Raw genomic sequence first — 21,429 nt, 5'->3', positions numbered from 1 at the left:
AGCTAAGTCCAAGTCAAGTCGGAGCAAGAGCGCTGGAACTTTGGTTTTGGCACTTTTGCTCCATGAATTAGCGCTATTGTGTCGCAATGGCGCTATTGTCCCCTTGTTTGAGCGCTTTTGCTCTGCATTAGCACTATTGTATGCAAGTTTTAGCGCTATTGATTAAGTGGCGCTATTGTTGGGTTAATTGAGCGCTATTGTTTTTAAGTAGCACTACTGGGTAGTTGTTTTAGCACTTTTGCAGTTTGAGCGCTTTTGGATAGCTGATTGAGCGCTGTTGTTAGGGTTGTAGCGCTATTGTTGAAAACTAGCACTTTTGTTGGTTAAATAGCACTTTTGCTTGAAGATAAAAAGATGCCCCAGTTTGGATGAAGAAAATCTCCCGATGCCTAATGATAGATGGTTGGCAATGTGAAGTGGGAGTTGTTTTGAACCATAGCAGCCTGATGAGACTTAGGTCATTTGTTAGGATAAATGCTCGTTGAAGTCTAGGTGGCCATGATTGTTTACCTGTTGAGACCCGAAGATACTTGATCAAAGTATCTGTTGATAGTCTAGGTTTAAACTTAAAAAAGTTTGAAAACAAAACAACTGATAGTGATTGATGAATGTCTATGTGCAGGAGGATCTGCGCGTGTTGCAGTTACGCGAGCGCCATCCTGCGACACAGGGGTTGCGGGACCAATTGACTCAGGCGGAGATAGACTGCATTGTCGCGACTGGGTTATACGAGGTGATGCAAATGCTTGTGATTCGTATGAATCACGGATTGATTACAGCATTAGCAGAGCGGTGGCACAGTGAGACGTGCACCTTCCATTTGGCACAGGGGGAGATGACCGTGACCTTAGAAGATGTGTGGCGCATCCTACGGATTCTGATTCGAGGAGAGCTGGTCACATACGATAGATCCTAGGGGATTGTGGCAGTGCAGAGGATTTTTGATGAGGATGTGTTCATTGATGATGGCTCGATTGCGTGGGAGGATATAGCGGCACTGTATGAGCCACTTCCAGCAGTTTTGTCAGGGATCGTGGGAGGACTGTTGTGTCCAGACAGGCAGTCACATGGGTTGGCGGTGGGATGGGGATAGGTTATCGAGATGATGATGACCGAGGGGACCCGATTTGCATGGGGGCCATGCGTGTCGGCACACATGTATCAGGAGCTTCATGAGGTAGTATACCGGGGGAGGGGTTCCTTAGCAGTGGGCATGACGCTGCTACATATTTGGGCGTGGGAGCACCTACCAGTGACTCGACCAGTGAGTCTTAGATTCCGGGTAGTGGACCAGTCGTACATGTTTATGTACAGCGGCATGATGAGCCAGCCCCACTTGGGGAAGTTAGAGTGGTGGCGACGGGCATTAGATGACCTGGATGCAGTGATATGGCGGCCATACTTGGAGTGTGAGTCATGGGATGATGATGCAGAGGCACTGCCTTATGTTGTCATGACCCGATTCCTCATTGGGAGGACCTCCTACCATGTGGAGAGACAGGTGCCTGGGCAAGTGATGAGATAGTTCGGACGGCAGTAGGGACTGCCTAGTGGATCTGGAGAGTATGCTCGAGTTATTCGAGAGAGGTATGCATGGGGTCTAGTGCTACCTTATGATCAGGCACTGGCAGAGTTTCGGACACTGCAGGCGAGGCCATGGGACCTACGACCGAGGGTCGTTGATGCAGGGGTGACAGATAAGTACACGCAGTACCGAGCGACACACCCGATCCCACGGATATCGGATCCAGCAGAGCCGATCCCAGCGTTTGAGGATGAGAGGGGACGGAGATGGAGGAGGGCAGGAGGTCGAGGAGATTGAGGAGGAGTAGGTGGAGGTGGAGGTGGAGGAGATGGAGGAGGTGGTGGAGGTGGTGGAGGAGATGGAGGAGGTGGAGGAGGCTGGGGATGCAGAGCCAGCAAAGAGGGAGAGGTGGACTGCCTCTACAGATCTCACAGGGATCACTGATACCGAGAGGAGTTCAGCTGAGTGGGAGGGGGATGGAGAGGGAGATCCCGATGGACAGAGGGGAGGGGACTACTGGAGAGGGAGGTGTAGGGGAGGCAGCTATGGACACCGGGGAGGGAGCCACTGGAGATCTGCGGGATCACATTATAGTGCGCTTGTAGACGCGGATAGAGGATTTGGAGGCAGAGGTGGCAGCTAGGGATGTGCAGCTATTTGCACGAGAGTCAGAGCTGACGGTGGTGCTGCGGGAGAGAGATACTGCAGTGGAGAGATTGGCGGAGCTGCAGAAGAGAGTGCGGATTGGAGTAGGAGCACAGGGGCCTACAGGGGAGGTGATGAGGGAGATGCGGTGAGCTCAGGTGGAGATAGAGTACTGGCGGGGGTTATATGAGCAGGTGGTGCCAGTGAGTCAGCAAGCTCTCAGTTATTCGTAGATGCGGCAGGCGAGATCAGAGTGATCATAGAGGATGCAGAGCAGTGGGGGTGTGATGGGTCCTTTGAGGAGGGAGAGATCAGGGGATGCAGGAGGGAGTGGTGGTTCGATGAGGCCTCCATGGAGAGATGGATCAGGTGGTGTAGGCACCAGTGGTGGAGCAGGGGGAGGTGTTGGGACAGCATCTGGCTAGAGTGGCATTTGAGAGAGCATTTTTGCATGCATATATGTATTGTATCATTTGTTTATTTGGACTATATCTTGGATGGCTCTTGGTAGCCGATTTTGTAGACTTCATTGTACTATGATATATGAGATGATATATATGAGGAGATCCCATATTTTGATGATATGCATTTGATTATGTATGGATGCTTATGCAGGATGATGAGTTTATTGCTTAGATGGATATGTGTATATGTATGCATTGATGAGATGTTCCTTATATGCATGTTTTGATGGTGATACTGACATATGAATGCAGGTTTATATATGTATGATTTGTTTGATTTTGGATGCAATGCTTTTATGTATGTAATGTCATGATGATGATGTATGCTTATGATGATTTATGAACAGGATTTTGGTGTTTCCTATGTTGATATAATGATGAGATGATTTATGTGATGATGTTAATGCAATGGTCGAATGAATGATGTTATGGGTGAATATGCATCTAGATGTTTGTCAAATGAATGCAATATGGATAAACAGAATGTAAAGTACAAATGTTTATATGATAATGTGTTAAATGAATGCATATGTGTAATGGATATAAAATGTTATGAACCAATGTTTTGAAACAAATGGATTTATGATTCTAAATACTTAAATATGTTTTAAGTAAAAATGATAATGTGATGATACTATAACTAATGTTTTAATAACTGCACCTTAATGCAATTTAAAAAGAATATAGTGAATGCAATGCGAATGAATCCTAAAATGAGCATAATAAGATACTTAGGGAATGGATGAACGAATGCACTTTTTCACTAAATGGATAAATGAATGTATACCATAATAAATGATAAAGGATAACAAAATGATGATGGATAATCGACACTATAGGAATGCTTAGTAAAGGACTTAATATAATCAAAGACAATTTAATCCCACGAATAAATCTACTTATTTATGATTGATGCAATGATGCAAATGATTAATGAAAACTATATGCAAAGTTAAAAATGACATGAATGTTTAATGCAAGATGCAACTAAATGTGAGGATGATATGAGCATGAGGAATGCAAGGTTTTGTAAGACTTTGCATGATGTATTGATGATGTATCAGAGTACTCGATCGTGATTGTATCCAAGACCAGCTTAATTTTCCCATTTTGCATATAAAGCCTATATATGAATGAGCGAACGGATGGGTGATATGAAACGGAATGCAATATAAAAATAGATGAGATGAAATGACGATCCATAGTGCTCTATTTTCATCATTGAGCTTTAAAATGTTGGAAGAGAATACAAGCATCTTGACATAATGATTCAAGATGACCTGAGTATTCCTTTCATGGATTTTATATAGCAAGTTAATACAAATGACTTGATACAAGGGTCAAGTCGACCAGAGTATTGTTTGCGGAACAGACAAGGATTATTGCCGTTCATGCATGACTTGGATCGTCCTCCTTGATCTTAGGCTGATCATATCCTGAGACAAGTGCATACCGTAATAAGAGATAAAAACCTTTATCTAGTTTGGATGAGGTAGGAGGAACCAAAGGAAGAGCATTGTACCTGCAAACAAACAGTATATACATAAAGAATAAAGAATAAGGATCCTTGGTAATGGTTCATTCTCATATGGTCGAGGTATATGCTGTAGTCAGCAAGCCGTAGTGATCTATGACTGCATTTTTGCCTATGATCACGTAGCTTAGTGAACTTCCCACGTAGACACCATTAGTACATGCCCCAGAACTTCATCGGAAATAACGCGCAAACGATACCAAACAATGCTGAAAGATCCTGATACAGATAAACGAATGATTATACTCACAAATCAACCAAGTATTTGATAGCTTAACCTAATTTTCTTGTCAAAGAAAACGTCACTTTTGTCTTTGTTTTGGTAAGGAAGGATGCATCCTTGTTGAAGACAGTTTTGAGTGTTGATGTTGATTTGTGTGGTCGATTGATAAATGGTCATCGTGTGAGTATTTTGTCAATGCTCGTCTTGGTATCTGCATGGATGAGTATGTACAAGGTGTTGCCATGTTTTTGTGTGATTTTCGATGTTTTTTGATGTTTTTGGATTTTGAATTGTTTTTTGAATGTTTTTGGATTTTGAATTGTTTTTTGAATGTTTTTGGTATGTTGATGATTGCTTGAATGAAGAACTTAATGAATCATAAGACAATGTAGAATCCACTTCCATCAATAGGTTAAGGGCATTGCCCCCAGTTTTAGACATGACTATGAAAAAAGCGGGATGCATAGACGCATGAAGTATTTATCATATTTGCAGAGAAATAACAAGCCATGGTTTTGGACGGATGGATGTATGTATGAAGTAGATGTGATCGCCACAAGTCTGAAAGACAATGGAGCCATAGCCTTTACGAGTGGTGCCTGTTTGCCAGGTTTTCACCATCGTTCTTACCCAAGGTGCCACCGGAGTGGTTGTTCACCGTTTGGATGCATGATTTTTCTTTGCTTTTTTGAATGTTTTTGTATTTTCTTCAGGACATTTTTCTGAATGTTTTTGGTATTTTCTGGTATGCAAGGGAGCCTGATGCTCTGTACAGCTTAGGTATAAAACCATTTTAGATGCATGTTGTTGATTGGATCTGCAAGCGGTTCTCCTTCTGATGTAGCCAACTGATATGCCCCGGACCCGAAGACAGTAGTGACAACATATGGGCCCAGCCAGTTTCAAACTTGCCCTGATGTTCTCTGTTTGGTTGATTGCGAGGATTCTCTCATAGAACAAGATCACCTACCTCAAATGTACGAGGTCTAACTCGATGATTGTAGCTTCTGCTCATGCGCTGCTGATAGGCTTTGAGATGGTTGTATGTAGCTTGTCGCTTCTCATCTAGTAACTCTAAGTCTTGAAGACGGGATACTCTGTATGCTTCATCATCTATCAGATTATGCAAGGAAACCCGTAATGATGGTATCTCGACCTCAATAGGCAAGATAGCTTCTGCACCATAGACCAAAGAATAAGGAGTTGCCCCTGTAGGGGTTCGAATGCTAGTTCGATATGCCCATAGCGTTGGATTTATTTGAACATGCCAATCACGGCCGGCATCATTGACTATCTTCTTTAGGATCCTCAATATATTTTTATTGGATGCTTCAGCCTGACCATTGCCTTGTGGGTAGTAGGGAGTGGAAAAGCGGTGTTGGATATGAAATTTCTCACAAAGTTCACGGACATCCTGGTTTTTGAAAGGAAGACCATTATCTGTGACGATGGACATGGGTACACCATACCGGTAGATGATGTAGTTGAGGATGAATGAGGCAATCTGCTTGTCGGTGACTTGGGTAAGTGGAACAGCTTCGACCCACTTGGTGAAATATTCGGTGGCGGTGATAATGAACTTATGGCCATTGGATGAAGATGGATGAATCTTACCCACAAGGTCAAGGCCCCATTGACAGAAAGGCCATGGTGTCGTGATTGGTTGCAGTTCCTGGGCCGGTGCATGTATCAGGTCGCCATGAACTTGACATTTCTTGCATTTTCTGACAAAGTAGTAGGAATCTTTTTCCATAGATGGCCAATAGTATCCATTGCACAGGAGTTTCTTGGCTAGTGATGGACCACTTGAATGAGTCCCGCAAATGCCTTCGTGTACCTCTTCCAAAGCCTTTGTGATCTCATCTTGTTCCAGACATCGAAGGAGAGTACCATCAAGACCGCGTCGGTATAGGGTTTCAACAATAAAGGTATATCAAGCAGTTTGGCGAATGAAGGTTTTTCATTGGTTATTCGATTGGTTGGGAGGAAGGGTATGATCGCAAAGATAGGTGTAGAACTCACCATACCATGGGGATTCGGAACCGACAAGGCGACATATCATCTCGGATTCAGGGATATCATAAGCAGGGATCCAAAGCTGTTCTACCAAGAACTCATAGCGTGTTGAATTTTGTGGAAGATCTAGGAGAGATGCGATGGTAGCCATAGCGTCAGCAACTCAATTCTGATCTCTTGGTATCTGCTCAAAAGTGATAGTAGTAAATGATGTCTTTAGAGTGTCCACCATTTTCTTATATGGCATGACTTTATCATCTTTGGTCTGATATTCATCAGTTGCTTGTCGAATGACTAGTTGGGAATCGCCATATACTTGCAGTTCTTGTAATTTCCATTGTATAGCTAACCTGAGTCTTGTGATCAAGGCCTCATACTCTGCTATGTTGTTTGTGCATGGAAATGTGAACCTGTAAGACTTCGGGATGCTATCACCCTGAGGTGTGATAAACAAAATGCCTGCCCCCGAGCCATGCCTAGTGTACAAGCCATCAAAGTAGAGTTTCCATGGTTGTGTTGTTGTGATCATGAATATCTCTTCGTCTGGAAAATTGGAAATAAGAGGATGATCACCTATGAGGGGTGCATCGGCCAACTGATCTGCAATAACTTGACCTTTGATAGCCTTTCGGTCCACATACTCAATGTCAAATTCACTTAGAATCATCACCCATTTGGCCAAGCGACCTATCAATGCTGCTTTGCTGAGTAAATACTTGAGTGGATCAATCTTTGCAATGAGTTGTACCTTGTGTGTCAACAGGTAGTGCCTCAATTTCGTGGCTGCTAAGATTACTGCTAAGCAAGCTCGCTCAATAGGTGTGTAATTGAGTTCATAGCCCACTAGTGTGCGAGAGATGTAGTAAACAACACACTCTTTTCCTTCTACATTATGTTGTGCCAGTAATACACCTAATGTTGTACTTGTTGCCGAGATATAGAGTAACAATGGTCTACTTGGATCTGGTGGCATCAGCAATGGTGGATTCATGAGATAGTCTTTAAGCGTCTGAAATGCTTGCTGGCATCGGGCATCCCACTGAAAGCGGATGTTCTTGTGTAGCAGGTGTGTGAATGGGTGACACTTATCAGCCAATTGTGCAATGAATCTTCAGATGGATTGAAGTCGGCCTTGTAATGTCCGTAGCTGGCTGATATTCTTTGGTGGTGGCATATCCATGATTGCTTTTACCTTTGCTGCGTCGACCTCAATACCTTTGCTTGAGACAATATATCCTAGAAGTTTCCCGGAGGTTACTCCAAAGACACATTTCTTTGGGTTGAGTCGAACATGGTATTGTTCCAGTCTATCAAAGATTTTATCTAAGATGTGGAGATGCCCTTCTCTGGTGAGTGATTTTGCTAGTAAGTCATCCACATAATCTTCCATCATGGTATGCATCATGTCATGAAAGATGGTGGTCATTGCTCTTTGATAGGTTGCTCCTACATTCTTTAGACCGAAGGGCATTACATTCCAACAATATGTGCCCCATGGACATGTGAAGGCTGTCTTATGTTGATCTTCTAGTGCGATCTTTATCTGATTGTATCCTGAAAAACCATCCATGAGTGAAATCATGGCATGTCCTGCTGTTAGATCCACTATGATGTCGATATTTGGAAGGGGGAAGTCATCCTTAGGACAGGCCTTATTTAGATCTCTGAAGTCAGTACAAATGCGGATGCCCCCTTTTGGCTTGCCAACAGGCACAATATTGGAGATCCACTCTGCATAATCAATGGGTCGAATGAAACCAACATCTAGGAGCTTCTTGAGTTCTGTTTTGACTAGCACTGCAATCTAGGGATGCATCTTACGAAGCTTCTGCTTGACAAGTTTGGCTCCTTCTGCTACAGTAAGGTGATGCATGACTAAATCAGGATCAAGCCCAGGCATGTCTGCATATGACCATGCAAAGTTGATCTGACGCTTCTGGAAGAACTCTATAAATTTAGGTTGTTCCTCTAGAGTGAGAAAAGATGCCAGATGTATGAGATGAGGATTTTCAGGAGTCCCCACATTGTATTCTTTGGTTTCCTCGATGAGAATCGTTGATCGTTCCTGTTGTGTACTATTAGGGAGAATGTCAAACCCTTCATCCTCAGGCGCCTCAGAGAGGTTTTCACCATTGGATACACTCTTTCTTTTTACTTTTGTCGGATCAAATAGTGCCACAGTGTGGTTTTCACTGGAAGATCCATGTTTTATTGTTATATTTTTGCAGCTGAAAGGTTTGGCATCCACCCCGAAGTATGTTGTGCTATTAAGTTCGATGGCGAATCCAGCTTTGTGATCCCCGCTTGGTAGGTTATCCCTTAATTCCAAAAAGTCAATGATGGCCTCATCGTTTTGGAAGAAGTCAAGACATGGGGGATTTGGTTGGTTCCATTCGATGAGTTCAGGGTGGATAATGGGCATTACTTCATCGATTAGGTTAAGTGTGTTAGATGTATCAGTGAGGGTTAAGACGTTATGGTGAAGGTCGTTGATGGTACTCTCCCTGTCAGAATCAGGTGTAGGATGAGACGTAGGGTCTGTGGAAGACGTTTCCAGCTCAGGAACCCCAAGTGGTCTTTATCTGTGCTTCTCCGTAAACAGGGATGTCTTTGCGTGGTGGAGGTGGTGATGTGTCTTCCTCATCTGAAGTGTTAAGTTGTACTGAATCAAATTCCCACTCATGTGAGTCGGTCTCTGAATCACTTTCTAGCATCCGATTACTATACCATACTGGGATGTCCTTTGAGTTAAATACTGCAGGTGTGATTGGTTGATGTACCTTTGTAATGATCGGTGTTGCAGGGCGGTTGATGGGGATCAAGGAATCTGGTATAGGGAGTATTGGTAATATTGACTCAGTGGCTTCTGCTAGAACTACTGGTGTCATAGATGCTGTTGTGGGTTCTGATACAATTGCTGCTGCTAATGGTGTTGCTGATGGGATTACTGGCTCGTTTGGTGGGATGAGTGGCATTGGTGATGGTTGTGTTGGGGTTTTGAGCCTCAGTGGGGTAGTTGGGATGGTGCTTGAGGGTGCTTTGATTATGAAAGGTCTCTGCTTTGCAGTAGGTGGACAAAATGGTTTGCTGGGTTTTCCTCTGAACTTGAGTTTAGGAAAGATCTCTTTTTCAAAGCCTAGGCCTGTATTACCTTTGGGCTTTAATTCTGGCAGTAGAGGTTCATGTCATCCTTGTTTGCAATATCCCAAAGCACTTTGACCATCATACCCCATTCTTTGCATAATGAGGAGACCTTTGCCATACTGTTCCGTAGGAAGTGTAACTCACGGTATATCAGTGGTGATGGGATCTTTATAGATCCATTCCGCCAAGTCCTCATCTTGTGTTTCTTCCTCTTGACTCTTTCCAAGAATGAAGGGCATCAAAGCACATGCTGGTATGCTTAGTGGTTGCTGGAGTACCTGCTGTGGTTTACCATGTGTTCTAGGAGAAGTGGGCATTTGTCCCACACAAAAGAGTTGACTCAAGTTGTATTCCCCAGGACCTTCCTCTACGATCTTCATCTTGAGCTTTTCTTGCTTGGGTATAGTGGCTTTTGAACGGGCAAGAGAGGCGGGACTTATATATGATGTGGAAGAAATGGCTTCTCTATTATTAGGAACAGTAATCTCTGGTTGATGGCTGATATTATGGCAATATGCAAAGGGATTTGCATCGCCCAGGATTGTGATCTCTACACCGTTATGTGGGAACTTGATACATTGATGGTAGGTAGATGGAACGGCTTGCATGGCATGTATCCAAGGTCTCCCTAATAATAGATTGTATGGCAGAGGAAGGTCCAGAACCTGACAAATGATGTGTTTTACCACGGGACCCACTCGGATTGGTAGTACCACAGCTCCTTTGGATGAACGCTCCGCATCGTCATAGGCTTTGATTGTGATCTTCTTACAAGGATCCACTGATTCTATCACATAGCCCAATGTTGTGACCAACTGTAGTGTACAAATGTTCAGGTCTGCTCCATTATCGATCAAGACTCGCTTGATCCTGTGTTGGTTAATAAATCCTTCGATGTGGAGTGAGGCGTTATGAGGTTGCTGGAAGGAAGAGTTGTCACTTTCAGAAAAAGTGAGACAAGGTGATGACTTTAGACTTCCAACCATGGCTTGAAATTGGTCCGTATTCAGATTTGCAGGGACTGACGCCTCTTGGAGTGCTTGATCTAAGATAGTTTTATGAGATGGTGATAGACGCAAAAGCTCTAAAATGGATATAAGCACAGGGGTTTTGTCTAATTGTTCCACAAGATTGTACTGCTTTGGGATGGAGGTGGTGCCTTGTGGAGCTGCCTTGATGGTAACTTTGTCGCGACGCGTAACAACATTGCAATTTGAGTTGGGATTTTTGAAGGTTATGGTTGCAACTTGTTCATTGGCATCATACAGATGATTGACAGTGTAATTATACGCAGCCTGTGTATAATCAGTGGTATCAGTGCCTCACCTAGAAGTGGAAGGACCCCTTTGATCTTGTGATGGAAGTGGATTTTTGAACATCAAATGATCATTATTTGTTGTTTTTCAGTCATGTCCTTCAATTTCAATTTCTCCTCAATCAATAAGATCGTGAATGAGATCTTTCAATCGGTGACAATTACTTGTCTTGTGTCCTCTTCCTTGACGGAATTCACAGTGTTCAGTATCTCTCCACCATGCCGGTTTGACCCAAGGTTCATAGTTTGATAGTTTAGGCAGAGTGACCAAATTTTGAGAAATGAGTTGTCGCAATACCGTTTCAATGGGTTCCCCTAAGGGAGTGTATGTGCGTTTCTGTTTTTGCTGACGAGGTCTAGGTTCATCATGAGATGTGATGCAACCTTGATTAGAAGAAACATTTGTGTTGTTTTGAGGTGGAGGATTTTGTCCTGCAAACCGAACCACAGGTTGTGCGTTTTGGATAGTCCAGGCATCCACAACCCCATCGTTGACGATATTCTTGTTTTTATTCCAGAAGCTTGGTTTATCACTATTGAAGCGCGAACGAGGACCATCTTTTGGTTCATTAAAGATTTTGATGAGTCCTTTCTTGATGAGTGCCCATTCACATTTTAAACCCTTGGTGATCATATCATTAAAAGAGTCTGTGTCTTTGACATCCAGGTGAAATTCCATTTCTTCGTTTAAGTTGGAAATGAATATTTCCACTAGTTCTCGTTTAGGTAACTGAAGAGAACGTCTGCTAGACATTTGATGCCATCATTGCAGGAATACTGAGAATTGTTCACCTGGTTTTTGTTTGGTGTTGCACAGATCAGCCATGGTGATGTCGCGTTCAATGTTATGAGAGTAATGAGTTAGGAACTTCTGGATGAAATCCTCAAATATTCTAATGCCCCCTGGTAGTCAGGAAAACCATGATGTGGTTGTTCCTCCCAAGCTTTGGGGAAAAAGGCGCATTAGGTAGGTGTCTTCATATGCCACTTCAAGACAAGCGGAATGAAATTCTCTGACATGATCATGAGGATCTCCCTTTCCCCTATATTTTTCAAATTTGGGTGTTTCGAATCCTCTTGGAAAGGGTGGCATATAAAGATTCCTATCAAAAGGATAGGGACAGATGTCATTGAGTGAGAATTGGTTAGTCTTGACACCACTATGAAGTTGTTGGGCGAGATTCTTGACTTGTTGCCGCAACATCTCCATTTCATTTGGAGGAGGAGGTGGTGGGTTACCTCGAGGAATGTTATATCTGATGGGATCTCTACCTCTTTCCTCTTCATGGCGACTTTGCCTTTCTGATGCTTGTCTTAATTGGGCAAGATCAAAGTCTGAGGGGAGTTTGGCTCCTTCTTGAGCGAGTTTTAAGAAGTGAGCATCCGCATTGCTCCTGAGTATTTCATCAAACAATCTGTTAAAGAGAGGATTATGCTGAGCCCTTTCTATTGTTGTAGGAGTAGGAGTACTTGGGTTTTCGTCATTTGCATTTCCTCCAAGTGCTTCTTGGAATTCATTGAGATTTTCCTCTTCTTCTTCTTCTATTTCTATTTCTCGTTGCCGTGACTATGATCGGGTTTGAGCCATTTTGTTTATGAGTCTTTGTTGAAATTGCATGAAAATGATGATGAGTTTTTGTTGAAATGAGAGATTGATGGTTGGTGAACTGTGTTGCACGTGGATCTCTAGCACCTTTAAGGTGGATGTAACCGAAATTCCTTCTTTGAATTGCTTGTTTGTTTGATAAGTTTTGATGTGATAAGGTGTAGAGAAATCTGAGATGTGTTACAGATTTAACTACCTAGTAATGAGAGGATTCACTCATGAACTAGTTTTAACCTGCGTAGATGTGTCTCTTAGGATGAGCTTATCCTAGATGTAGAAACAATCTAAAAAGTGATGTGATGTGTTTGATTTCAAGCAATATCTAAAAGAGAACTTGGGACAAGAACCTCTTAATGTTTTGAAAGTTGGGACGGATTGATGATGAAGTGATGATGTATGAGTGAGATGATGGATGAAAATGTTTTCAACTTCAATAAAAACTTTGTGTTACAAATGGGACAAACTCTATCTCTTCCCTTTCGGGTGTTGGTGGTATTTCTCGAGCTGTGTTGTATGTGATACAGACGTTTGGGAAGAAGTTGGGATTAATCTTTCCTCCTTGATTTTTGTGATAACTCGGAGCTCTATATTGCATAAAAGCTCTGCGGTTCAATGATTCGAAATCAAATTCGTTTGTTTTGCCTTGAAGGTAGAGACGCATACGATGTAGAAAGACTCTATGAGAGACAAAAATTTGTCTATTGATATAGAAGAATTTCCTCCTTTTGATCAAAGCCTTTGAGCTTAATGGTCTTCTTTTCAAGTTGATATTCTGATGACACTTCTTCTTTCGCAAGATGTGAAGAATGGTCATAAAATTTGACTCTTTGTTGTTTGTACCTTGTTTTTGATGTGTTTGTTTGTTTTTGGTAAGATGTTGGATGAATACTTTGTTTTTGGGATTGATTTTCTGATTTGATGTTTCTTTGACAAGAAAACAAAGCAAGCACACAAACACAAGGATGTTGCCTAAAAGGCACAAATGAGTATGGGTCTAGATTAACCCAATCCTTGGACTTGTATATGACCCTTCTTTTAGATGTATTTTAAGGTGTATTTCCAAAGCCTGAAGTCGGCTCAATTTGCACTAGGTCTTTAAAACGAACACACTTCAAACACTTTTTATCCCTAAGGTCATGGCTAGTTGTGATAAATTTAGCCCACATCTTGATATTTCTTCGACTTTGGTACTACATACCTTATGAATCCCGCCGTGGCAGGTAAGGATGTGATATACTAAGTCTTGCATGAGCATAACAAATAGATGATCCCTATGATGGGGGAGTCACCACTTTTATCAAGCCACATGTGACTTTTCAAAAAGCTATGTTTCTACTCAAGGAAATATGTATGGTGAGTATCTTGGGAGCAAAACCATCTATGCTCTTGCACTAAATTATATCGCAAATATTCTCAATCAATAGAATGGGTGGGTTACTACTTAAAGGTGTTTAGTCATGTTCGATGTTTTTGGACATAAGTTCATTCTGCAGTGACTCACTTAAGAGCCTTGTAACTGGTGGTGGGGCCCATTTGTCCTTTCGGCCAGTTACACTGTAGGAACAGCTATACCCAAGGCTACAGCTTTCGCTCTCACCTGATTTCTATAGCGGCTCGAAGGATTTACCGCTCGAGGTCGTTCCCAAGAGTATCGATCCCTTGGCAGGCCTCTCTTAAAAAGATAAAATTTGAGTGTTACTAACACTTTTCTCTTGCACCTAGGACCACGAAAGCCAAGGGAGAGGATAGTGTGTGTTAGAGGTAGGACCACTCAACCGACTTTTTGCACAAGCGTGCCAAACACGTAAAACACTTGTTCTTTTTAATCCAGCATTTCAAAATGTGGTCTAACTATTTGGAGATGTTGCTCCAACAGCCATGGTGTTCTTTTTAACTTTCAAAGGCAATGTGTTTTGTAATCTAGAATTCGAAAATCCTGGTCAACTTAAAAAAAACACGTTTGCTTGAAGTAAAATTTGTTTTGCAAAAATCTAAACAAGTGGATTGTTCTTTTTATTTGCCTAAAATTGAAGTGTGGCTTGTGATTTTTAAGTTTGATGCAAGGAAAGCAAAGTTGTTTGTTGATTTTAAGCACCAAAAGACAATTTATCCTAACTAGAAAGCGATACAATTTTGTGTTTTTGTCAAGTTTTTAAGCACCAAAAGACAAGTTTGTGATTTTTATGGTGAGTTTTTAACCTGCACAAACAAAAACGTGTTAGTAAAATCGATGTTCAAGGGGGGCTTCCACAAGCCTAAGAATTTCCATTTTTGTGGTTACAAGGCGATTTGGACGACACTCTGTTACAATAGCGCTAGTCTGTGTTTAAGCAGAGGCACTACTTAACACAAAAGCGCTTAAAGAAGGGGAGAGACAGAGAGGCCAAAAGCGCTAGAAGTTTTCCAATAGCGCTAGAAGAACTACGAAAGCGCTAAAACAATTGCAAAAGCGCTGGAATTTGGTCAATAGCACTATTGTAAGAACAATAGCGCTAAAAGCGTAAACGACGGTAGAGCTGGAACGTGTTCAATAGCGCTAAAGCGCAACCTGTGTGACACTTTCAACAATCAAACATGTTAGTTAAAAAAAAATGATATGTTTTTGGTGCTTCGATTCACGTCGGGTTCACCAAATGATGCCCTCCTAAATGGCACAAGGTTAGCAAATGATAAATAACACAAAAGACACAAAATCGTTAGTGTTAGTCAATCAAAAACTAATCTAAAAAGGCATACCAAGAGAGACACTAAAAACATGCAAGCATATTTAACTATCAAAGCAAACATGATGAGGCATCTCCAAATACCTCCTAACATGCTCTTAGTTTCTTTCTCCCTTGTTCCTCTCCTCTCCAAGTTCCAAAATAGTGTAGCTCTCAGCAGCTTTTTGCACTATAGATGCTTATGGAGGATTGAGATTGTAGTATAGCTCTAAATGTGAAATGAAAAGCTAATACTATGCTATTGATACTAAAATGATTAATTTTAACCAAAATGATAAGATATTAGTTGATTATGCTAAAATGCTCTCTAAAAATGCCTATAGCTTAAATGCATGCAAGTTTTCAGGATCTGGATTATGAAGAAATGGGCTCTATTTATAAGAAAAATGGAGCAATGGATGGTTGAGATTGGGCAATCTCAACAAGGGTCAGGATTGAATGATTTCAAATCCATGTGAGGGCTTTCAACCCAATCCCAAGATGACAAGTGTCAATGTGAGATAGGTTGAGAGGAGAGGGAATAAGCATTAAATGCCTGATATGACCTTGGGATTTTAGAGTCAAGGTTGGTTGAATGAATAAAATCTTTATTCAAAGAATAAAACTTTTATCCAATGGATAAACTCTTGTGCAAATGTGAAATGGATGAACATGGTCAAAACAATAAATTTTTTGGGGGGACAAGTTTGAAATAACCATAAATGGTTATGTAAGAGCCATAAATGGTCATGTAAGAGCCATTAGTGGTCTTGGAAGACTTTGGGGGTTAATTTGTTGAACACGCAAAGCATTAAATGCTTTTCAAAGACTTTTGAAGTCTTTGAGAAGTGACTCCATTTTGCTTAGGAATGTGACAATAATTAGGGGATGGATTAGGCTAATTAGGAAGGAGTTAGAAGAATCTAGAAGGGGATTAGATTTTGCAAGTGGATTTGGTGGGTGAGGGAAAATAGGATTTTATTAAAATAAAAATTTATTTATTTCAATAAATGTGTGCAAGTTGCATTTGTAGGAAAATGCAAGTGGGGTGGGGATAATGATTTAAATAAATGTTTTATTTAATTTATTTAAAAGAGGAATAGGGGGATTTTAATTAAATAAATAGATTTTATTTATTTAATTGATTTGAATTTAATTTAATGAATTAATTAAAATAAATTGAATAATTTATTTAATTAATAGAAGAATGTTTGGAGATGAATTAATTAAATATTAATTTAATTAACTGATGGCTAGTGGATTTTTTTAATCAAATAAATAGCGAATATTTATTTAATTAAGCTGGACAGATTTGTGTGACTACACTTCCTATTTTGTTCATGAACCTTACACTTTTGGTTCACTCCACTCTATTCTTCATGGCTACATTCATCAACTATACCAACCTCCACATTGTCGGTCAGATCATACCTCATCACATGTCAGACAAACTTGTTTTCCTTCTTATCATGTCACCAAATGTGCACAAACATTCATATTGTTCATAAAGTTGGTTCGCATTTTACCAGTCATCAATTCAAGTTCGTATGCACACAAGACACCTGCCAACCTATTTATTTCATTGAATTTTACTTAGGATCGTTGATCTGCAAGATTCAACCTCTATTGCTAGCATCGTGTTAGTTTCACAAGCCACATCATCTCTGTGTTCTATTCTTCCTGCTCTGCCATTTGTCCTCACAGCTCGGCCAACCCAGGTGCCTCGACTACCATTGTCAAACCTCATCAAATGCCTCTTCATTCGATCAACCTGTATCTGCAAGATTTCCCTCCAAAACTGCAATTTAAAAATTGATTCATTCTATCTCTCTGAGATCTCATCTGTAGCAGATTGGATTTGATCTCCTGAATCGAATATTTGCACTAAATAACTCTTCTCTCGTTGCTAGGATGTTCACTGTATTGAGTTGCCATTTCCAGCAAACTAAATTTGCCTCACAGATTTGGTCCTACCACTGCTAATCACCTCGATCCTTGCACTTGTCTACAATAGATCCTCCATTAATGCATTCACCATCCTCTTGTCCAAATTTGATCACCAACATCTTCTTCAGTACTTCGGCTCACTTGTTCGGCCACTTGGATTACACATGTCATCATATTCTTCATCCAGGTCACATGATCAAGATAGGTTAACTACTATGTGAACCTTTTCATATATCAGCTCACAAACATGGCTACAAGGGCGATCACAAGCTTCAATTATATCAGATAAATAACCATTCATCTTTTCGACAAATGTCCTCTAATTCACTCCGTACAGGCCACGTCATCGGGTCAGACTTGGTCAACGCCCATGTGGACTATCGGGCTACATGGTGGCATGTTCTGCAAACATGTTTCACGTATCAGGTTGACTCATTCTAATACAATTCCTTAAAGTTCTATCGGTATAGCTTTAACTGTTGGGATGACATCTTGCATCTACTCCACCTTCACAACTTATCCCGATGACCATGTGATGCCATGTTCCTTTTTGTTGGCACGAGTTACTTTGATGAGAGCTTCACCTTTGATTTCCCTTATCGCCATAAGCTATCCCGAACGAAGAACCTCCAAGCCAAACGATCACATATCAAAATTACCATAACTATCGGCATAGGAAAATCGTGCTAGAACAACAAAACAAGTTATACTGATGACATACTGTCAACCTCCCTTTATTGCCATAGGTATTCAAAAATTCAAACTCCACGGTGACAAACTTCATCGGAAAAGGTTATTCTGAAATGCATACCCATCGAAATAGCCAACACTATGGGATTAACATTTGGACACTAACCCGTCGATACAACCTTATTCTAATGACCCATCATGAACAAGCATCGACATAACTATTATGAAATCACAACACCACAACATATCGACATATGTTATTCTAATGATCTTACCCAAGGGTTTTCTCTACATTTTCTTTTATCAGAATAGTTGCCCCGATCTTGTATGTGACCCTGATGGTATCTTTGTCGGCATAAGGTATTTTGATAAGCAAATGTCAAAATAATTGGGTCTATCGACATAGTGGAAATTTGTCATTCCACCTTCAATAGCTACTCCGATACACATCCTTGATCTCCTAGTTGGCATAGCTATTTCAATACAATGATGTCGGAGTAGTTTTTTCTATTGGTATTACACAATATTGTTACTCTTCCTTTGTTAACTATCCTGATAAGTAGCACATACTTGTATTTGGCATAGGATACTCCAATAGACAAAACACAATAGAAACTCCACACAACCCGACATCGGCCTAGTTATCCCGATACGACTTCAAGCAGAATTGTGAAGAGAAAATTCCAAATCAACCAGAGTTATACCGATCAAATCACCTGAGCAGTTTTAGGGAATCCAATAGGAACTTCATAGACACATCATATGGCATTGTGGGAGTCTGCAACAACATTGTCTTCTTCAAAAATCAGATCCATCAACCTGATCACAACAACTCTTTTGCAACTTCATCAACCTTGCACACACACGTGTTGACATCAATGACAATTTCAATGCCAACACAATACCACCTTGATGAACAAGTTGCATAGACCCTAAGCTACCCAAGCATTGTTGTAACCCAACTAACAAGACCTTGGGGAGCACAAATTTCGTAATCCTATCTCTTTTCAAGAGAGGCTTCGCACTCATGAGGCCTACATGTCAGTGAGTATAAAAGGCCCATCAACAGAATTGGCACTGGAGGGAGGGCAAGTAACATTTTTTCTAAATTATTTGCCTAAGTTAGAGTGAGCTAAGTCTTGGGAAATATTGGCTCTGATGGGTAGTCCTTGGTGCATACCCAGGGTTGTTCATCCAATCCCTCATCATATGTACAATCTAGACTTCCCATGTTCTATCCTAAAACTGGACAAAGTGCTTCAAGCCACATAAGTGCTTTCAAGAATTATGTATAACTTCTTCAGAATGTGTCACATGATATCATTTGTAGTTTATTTGCAGGCACCTTTCAAGGTTTAGCATCATGTTGGTATGCAAATCTTCCTCCTAGTTTAATTTGTTCTTGGTGGGAGTTAGAATTTTTGTTCCTATGTCAGTATGATCCAGTAATAAGCACACAAGATGTTTTAATTCAATTTGCAAGGGTTAAGAGAAATTTTGTTGAAACTATTTCTCAATTTAATCACATATTTCTTTTAATGTATTAGAGACTTCAATCTACACGCAAGAACATCAACACTTATTGTCTGAAAGAACACTATCTTTGGGGTATTGGTCTCACATTCACAGCAAAAGTGAGAAGTCTAGGTGAAGTAAATGATGTTAATTAGGCAATTAGCATAGCCTTGATGTTATCACAATGTTGATTTGATGCACCAAATGATCATTACAATGAATTCAATGACCGAGTGACAGATAATTGTTGATATACATAGGATTCAGACTCAATATGCACCATGCTTGTCCAACAACAATCACATGAGAATTGCAGTGTTTTAAATTTGCTCAACATATATCCAACCAACTCAATGAATGAACATAATCATGACCAATGAATGAAAATTCCAAATCTGAATGGCAATGTTTCATCTTCTTTTGAGATTCTAACTGTTGCAACTTATTTTTTTGATCTTGATTCAGGAAGTAGAGCAGCCACTTATAATGAAATTATAGTTGCAACAACAAGTGAATAGTCATCTCAACCCAAATGGTTGTCAAAATGAAGATAAGGCAGCTGCAAATGTTGATCATGAGATGAAAATTAAGTTTGGAAGTGATTCAACAACCACTTTTGAAAGAGATTTTGAAGAAGTTGAAGCTTCCACAATGCTGCCCCAACATTTCCACAATGAAAAATCAACAAGTGAAAGGTTTCATATGCATTGTCAACGTGAATTCCATGATGATCAACCACATAATGAAGGTGTGAAAACTTCTAATTTATGGTTGGATACTACACTTGCACATAAACATTTGAATGAAAGGTTGAGAGAGTTGGGTGTCTCTAAGTCTTTGGTGGATTTTGCATTGGTAGATGGATGTAGAATACATTGCACAAACAAACATTATGAGATTAATTGTTGTGTTTTCCTTGAGCGAATGGATGGATATTTGAAACACATGATTGAATTTGAGGATGTATTCACTATCCTGGAAGATCATTGGGACCTCAAATTGACAAATGAGTTGAGAGAACAATTATTATACTCAAGGCACAAGGGGGTTTTGCGGCCACTTACTTATGTAGGAAATTCAACTGATGAAAACCAACGTGATGGAGAGCTTATAACAAGTACAAATGAATCTGATACCTTGGTGTTTAAACCTTCCTCTATCGATGAACATGAGAGAGATATTAGATCAAGTTCACTATGTAATAACAATGCTGATTTGTGTTTGGATTCATCAAACAAAGAAGTTGAGTCGATGGTTGACCTTGGTGTGATTACATTAAGAGATGACAATCCCATTGGTTTGGAAGGTATTAATGTTGACTCATTTAGTGGTTTTGTGAGTAATAGGATTGATCTTGTAAAAGACTATGAAGTTGAAAAGGTGAATGATCGTTGTGTTTGTATTGATGAGAGTAATAAGTTTGAAATCAGCCCCGTAGGAGATGGCAACATGAATCATTCTCTTGAATTTCAAAGCCATGATGCTTCAAGTGAATGAAACTATAGAAGATATTTTCTTATGTATTGATGACAAGTTGGGAAGTAAGGCTCTTGACACAAATAGAGAAGTGGATCAATATCAGAAACTCCTAGATGAATGTCTAGATCAAATTTATATCAATCATGAGGGAGGATTATAATCTATGATAACTTTTGATGAAACTGTTTATGCACATGAAACTAACTCTCTATTGTGGAAAACTAACTCTCTATTGTGGAAAAGTGTTTATGATAGGGTCAAGGTTGACGAAACACGAGCAGACCAAGAGCATACCTGTGGGAGGAAATAAAAAATGGAGTTTTCTACAGAAATCCATCAATGGGAAATCAGGGAGTTCCTATCTAAATCTGATTTTGATGAAATTTCAATAGAAGGATCTTGTTTGTCATTTGCTAGTGATTTCAAATCGAATGATGAAATTATAAATGTTGATTTGTTAATCTCTATTTTTGTTGATCCCATCTAGGAAATTGAGGAGTTCGATATTGTGCACGAAAAGGAGGATCTCGAAACATTGCAAACTAAAAGTAAAGATTGTGTTTATCCCACCGTGAAAGAGAAAATACAAAGAGTGATGAAACTTGTAGTAGAGCTAAGTAAAAT

General features: G+C 40.4%; 1 protein-coding gene across 1 annotated transcript in view; it reads right to left on the bottom strand.

Annotated features, from left to right (window-relative positions):
* Positions 1–17,422, bottom strand: part of LOC131032463 (polygalacturonase At1g48100-like) — a 44,846-nt gene extending 27,424 nt beyond the window's left edge. The window contains exons 1-2 of the mRNA XM_057963439.2: positions 17,345–17,422; positions 16,796–16,951 (exon numbers count right to left, since the gene is read on the bottom strand). Coding sequence (XP_057819422.2) covers positions 16,796–16,951; positions 17,345–17,422 — 234 coding nt within the window. The remainder of the gene's footprint in view (positions 1–16,795; positions 16,952–17,344) is intronic.
* Positions 17,423–21,429: the final 4,007 nt, after the last annotated feature.

The sequence above is a fragment of the Cryptomeria japonica genome, chromosome 3 (assembly GCF_030272615.1).
Source record: "Cryptomeria japonica chromosome 3, Sugi_1.0, whole genome shotgun sequence".
NCBI classification, from domain to species: Eukaryota; Viridiplantae; Streptophyta; class Pinopsida; order Cupressales; family Cupressaceae; genus Cryptomeria; species Cryptomeria japonica.
The sequence above is the reverse complement of the archived record's forward strand: the minus strand, read 5'-3'. Positions and strand labels throughout refer to the sequence as shown.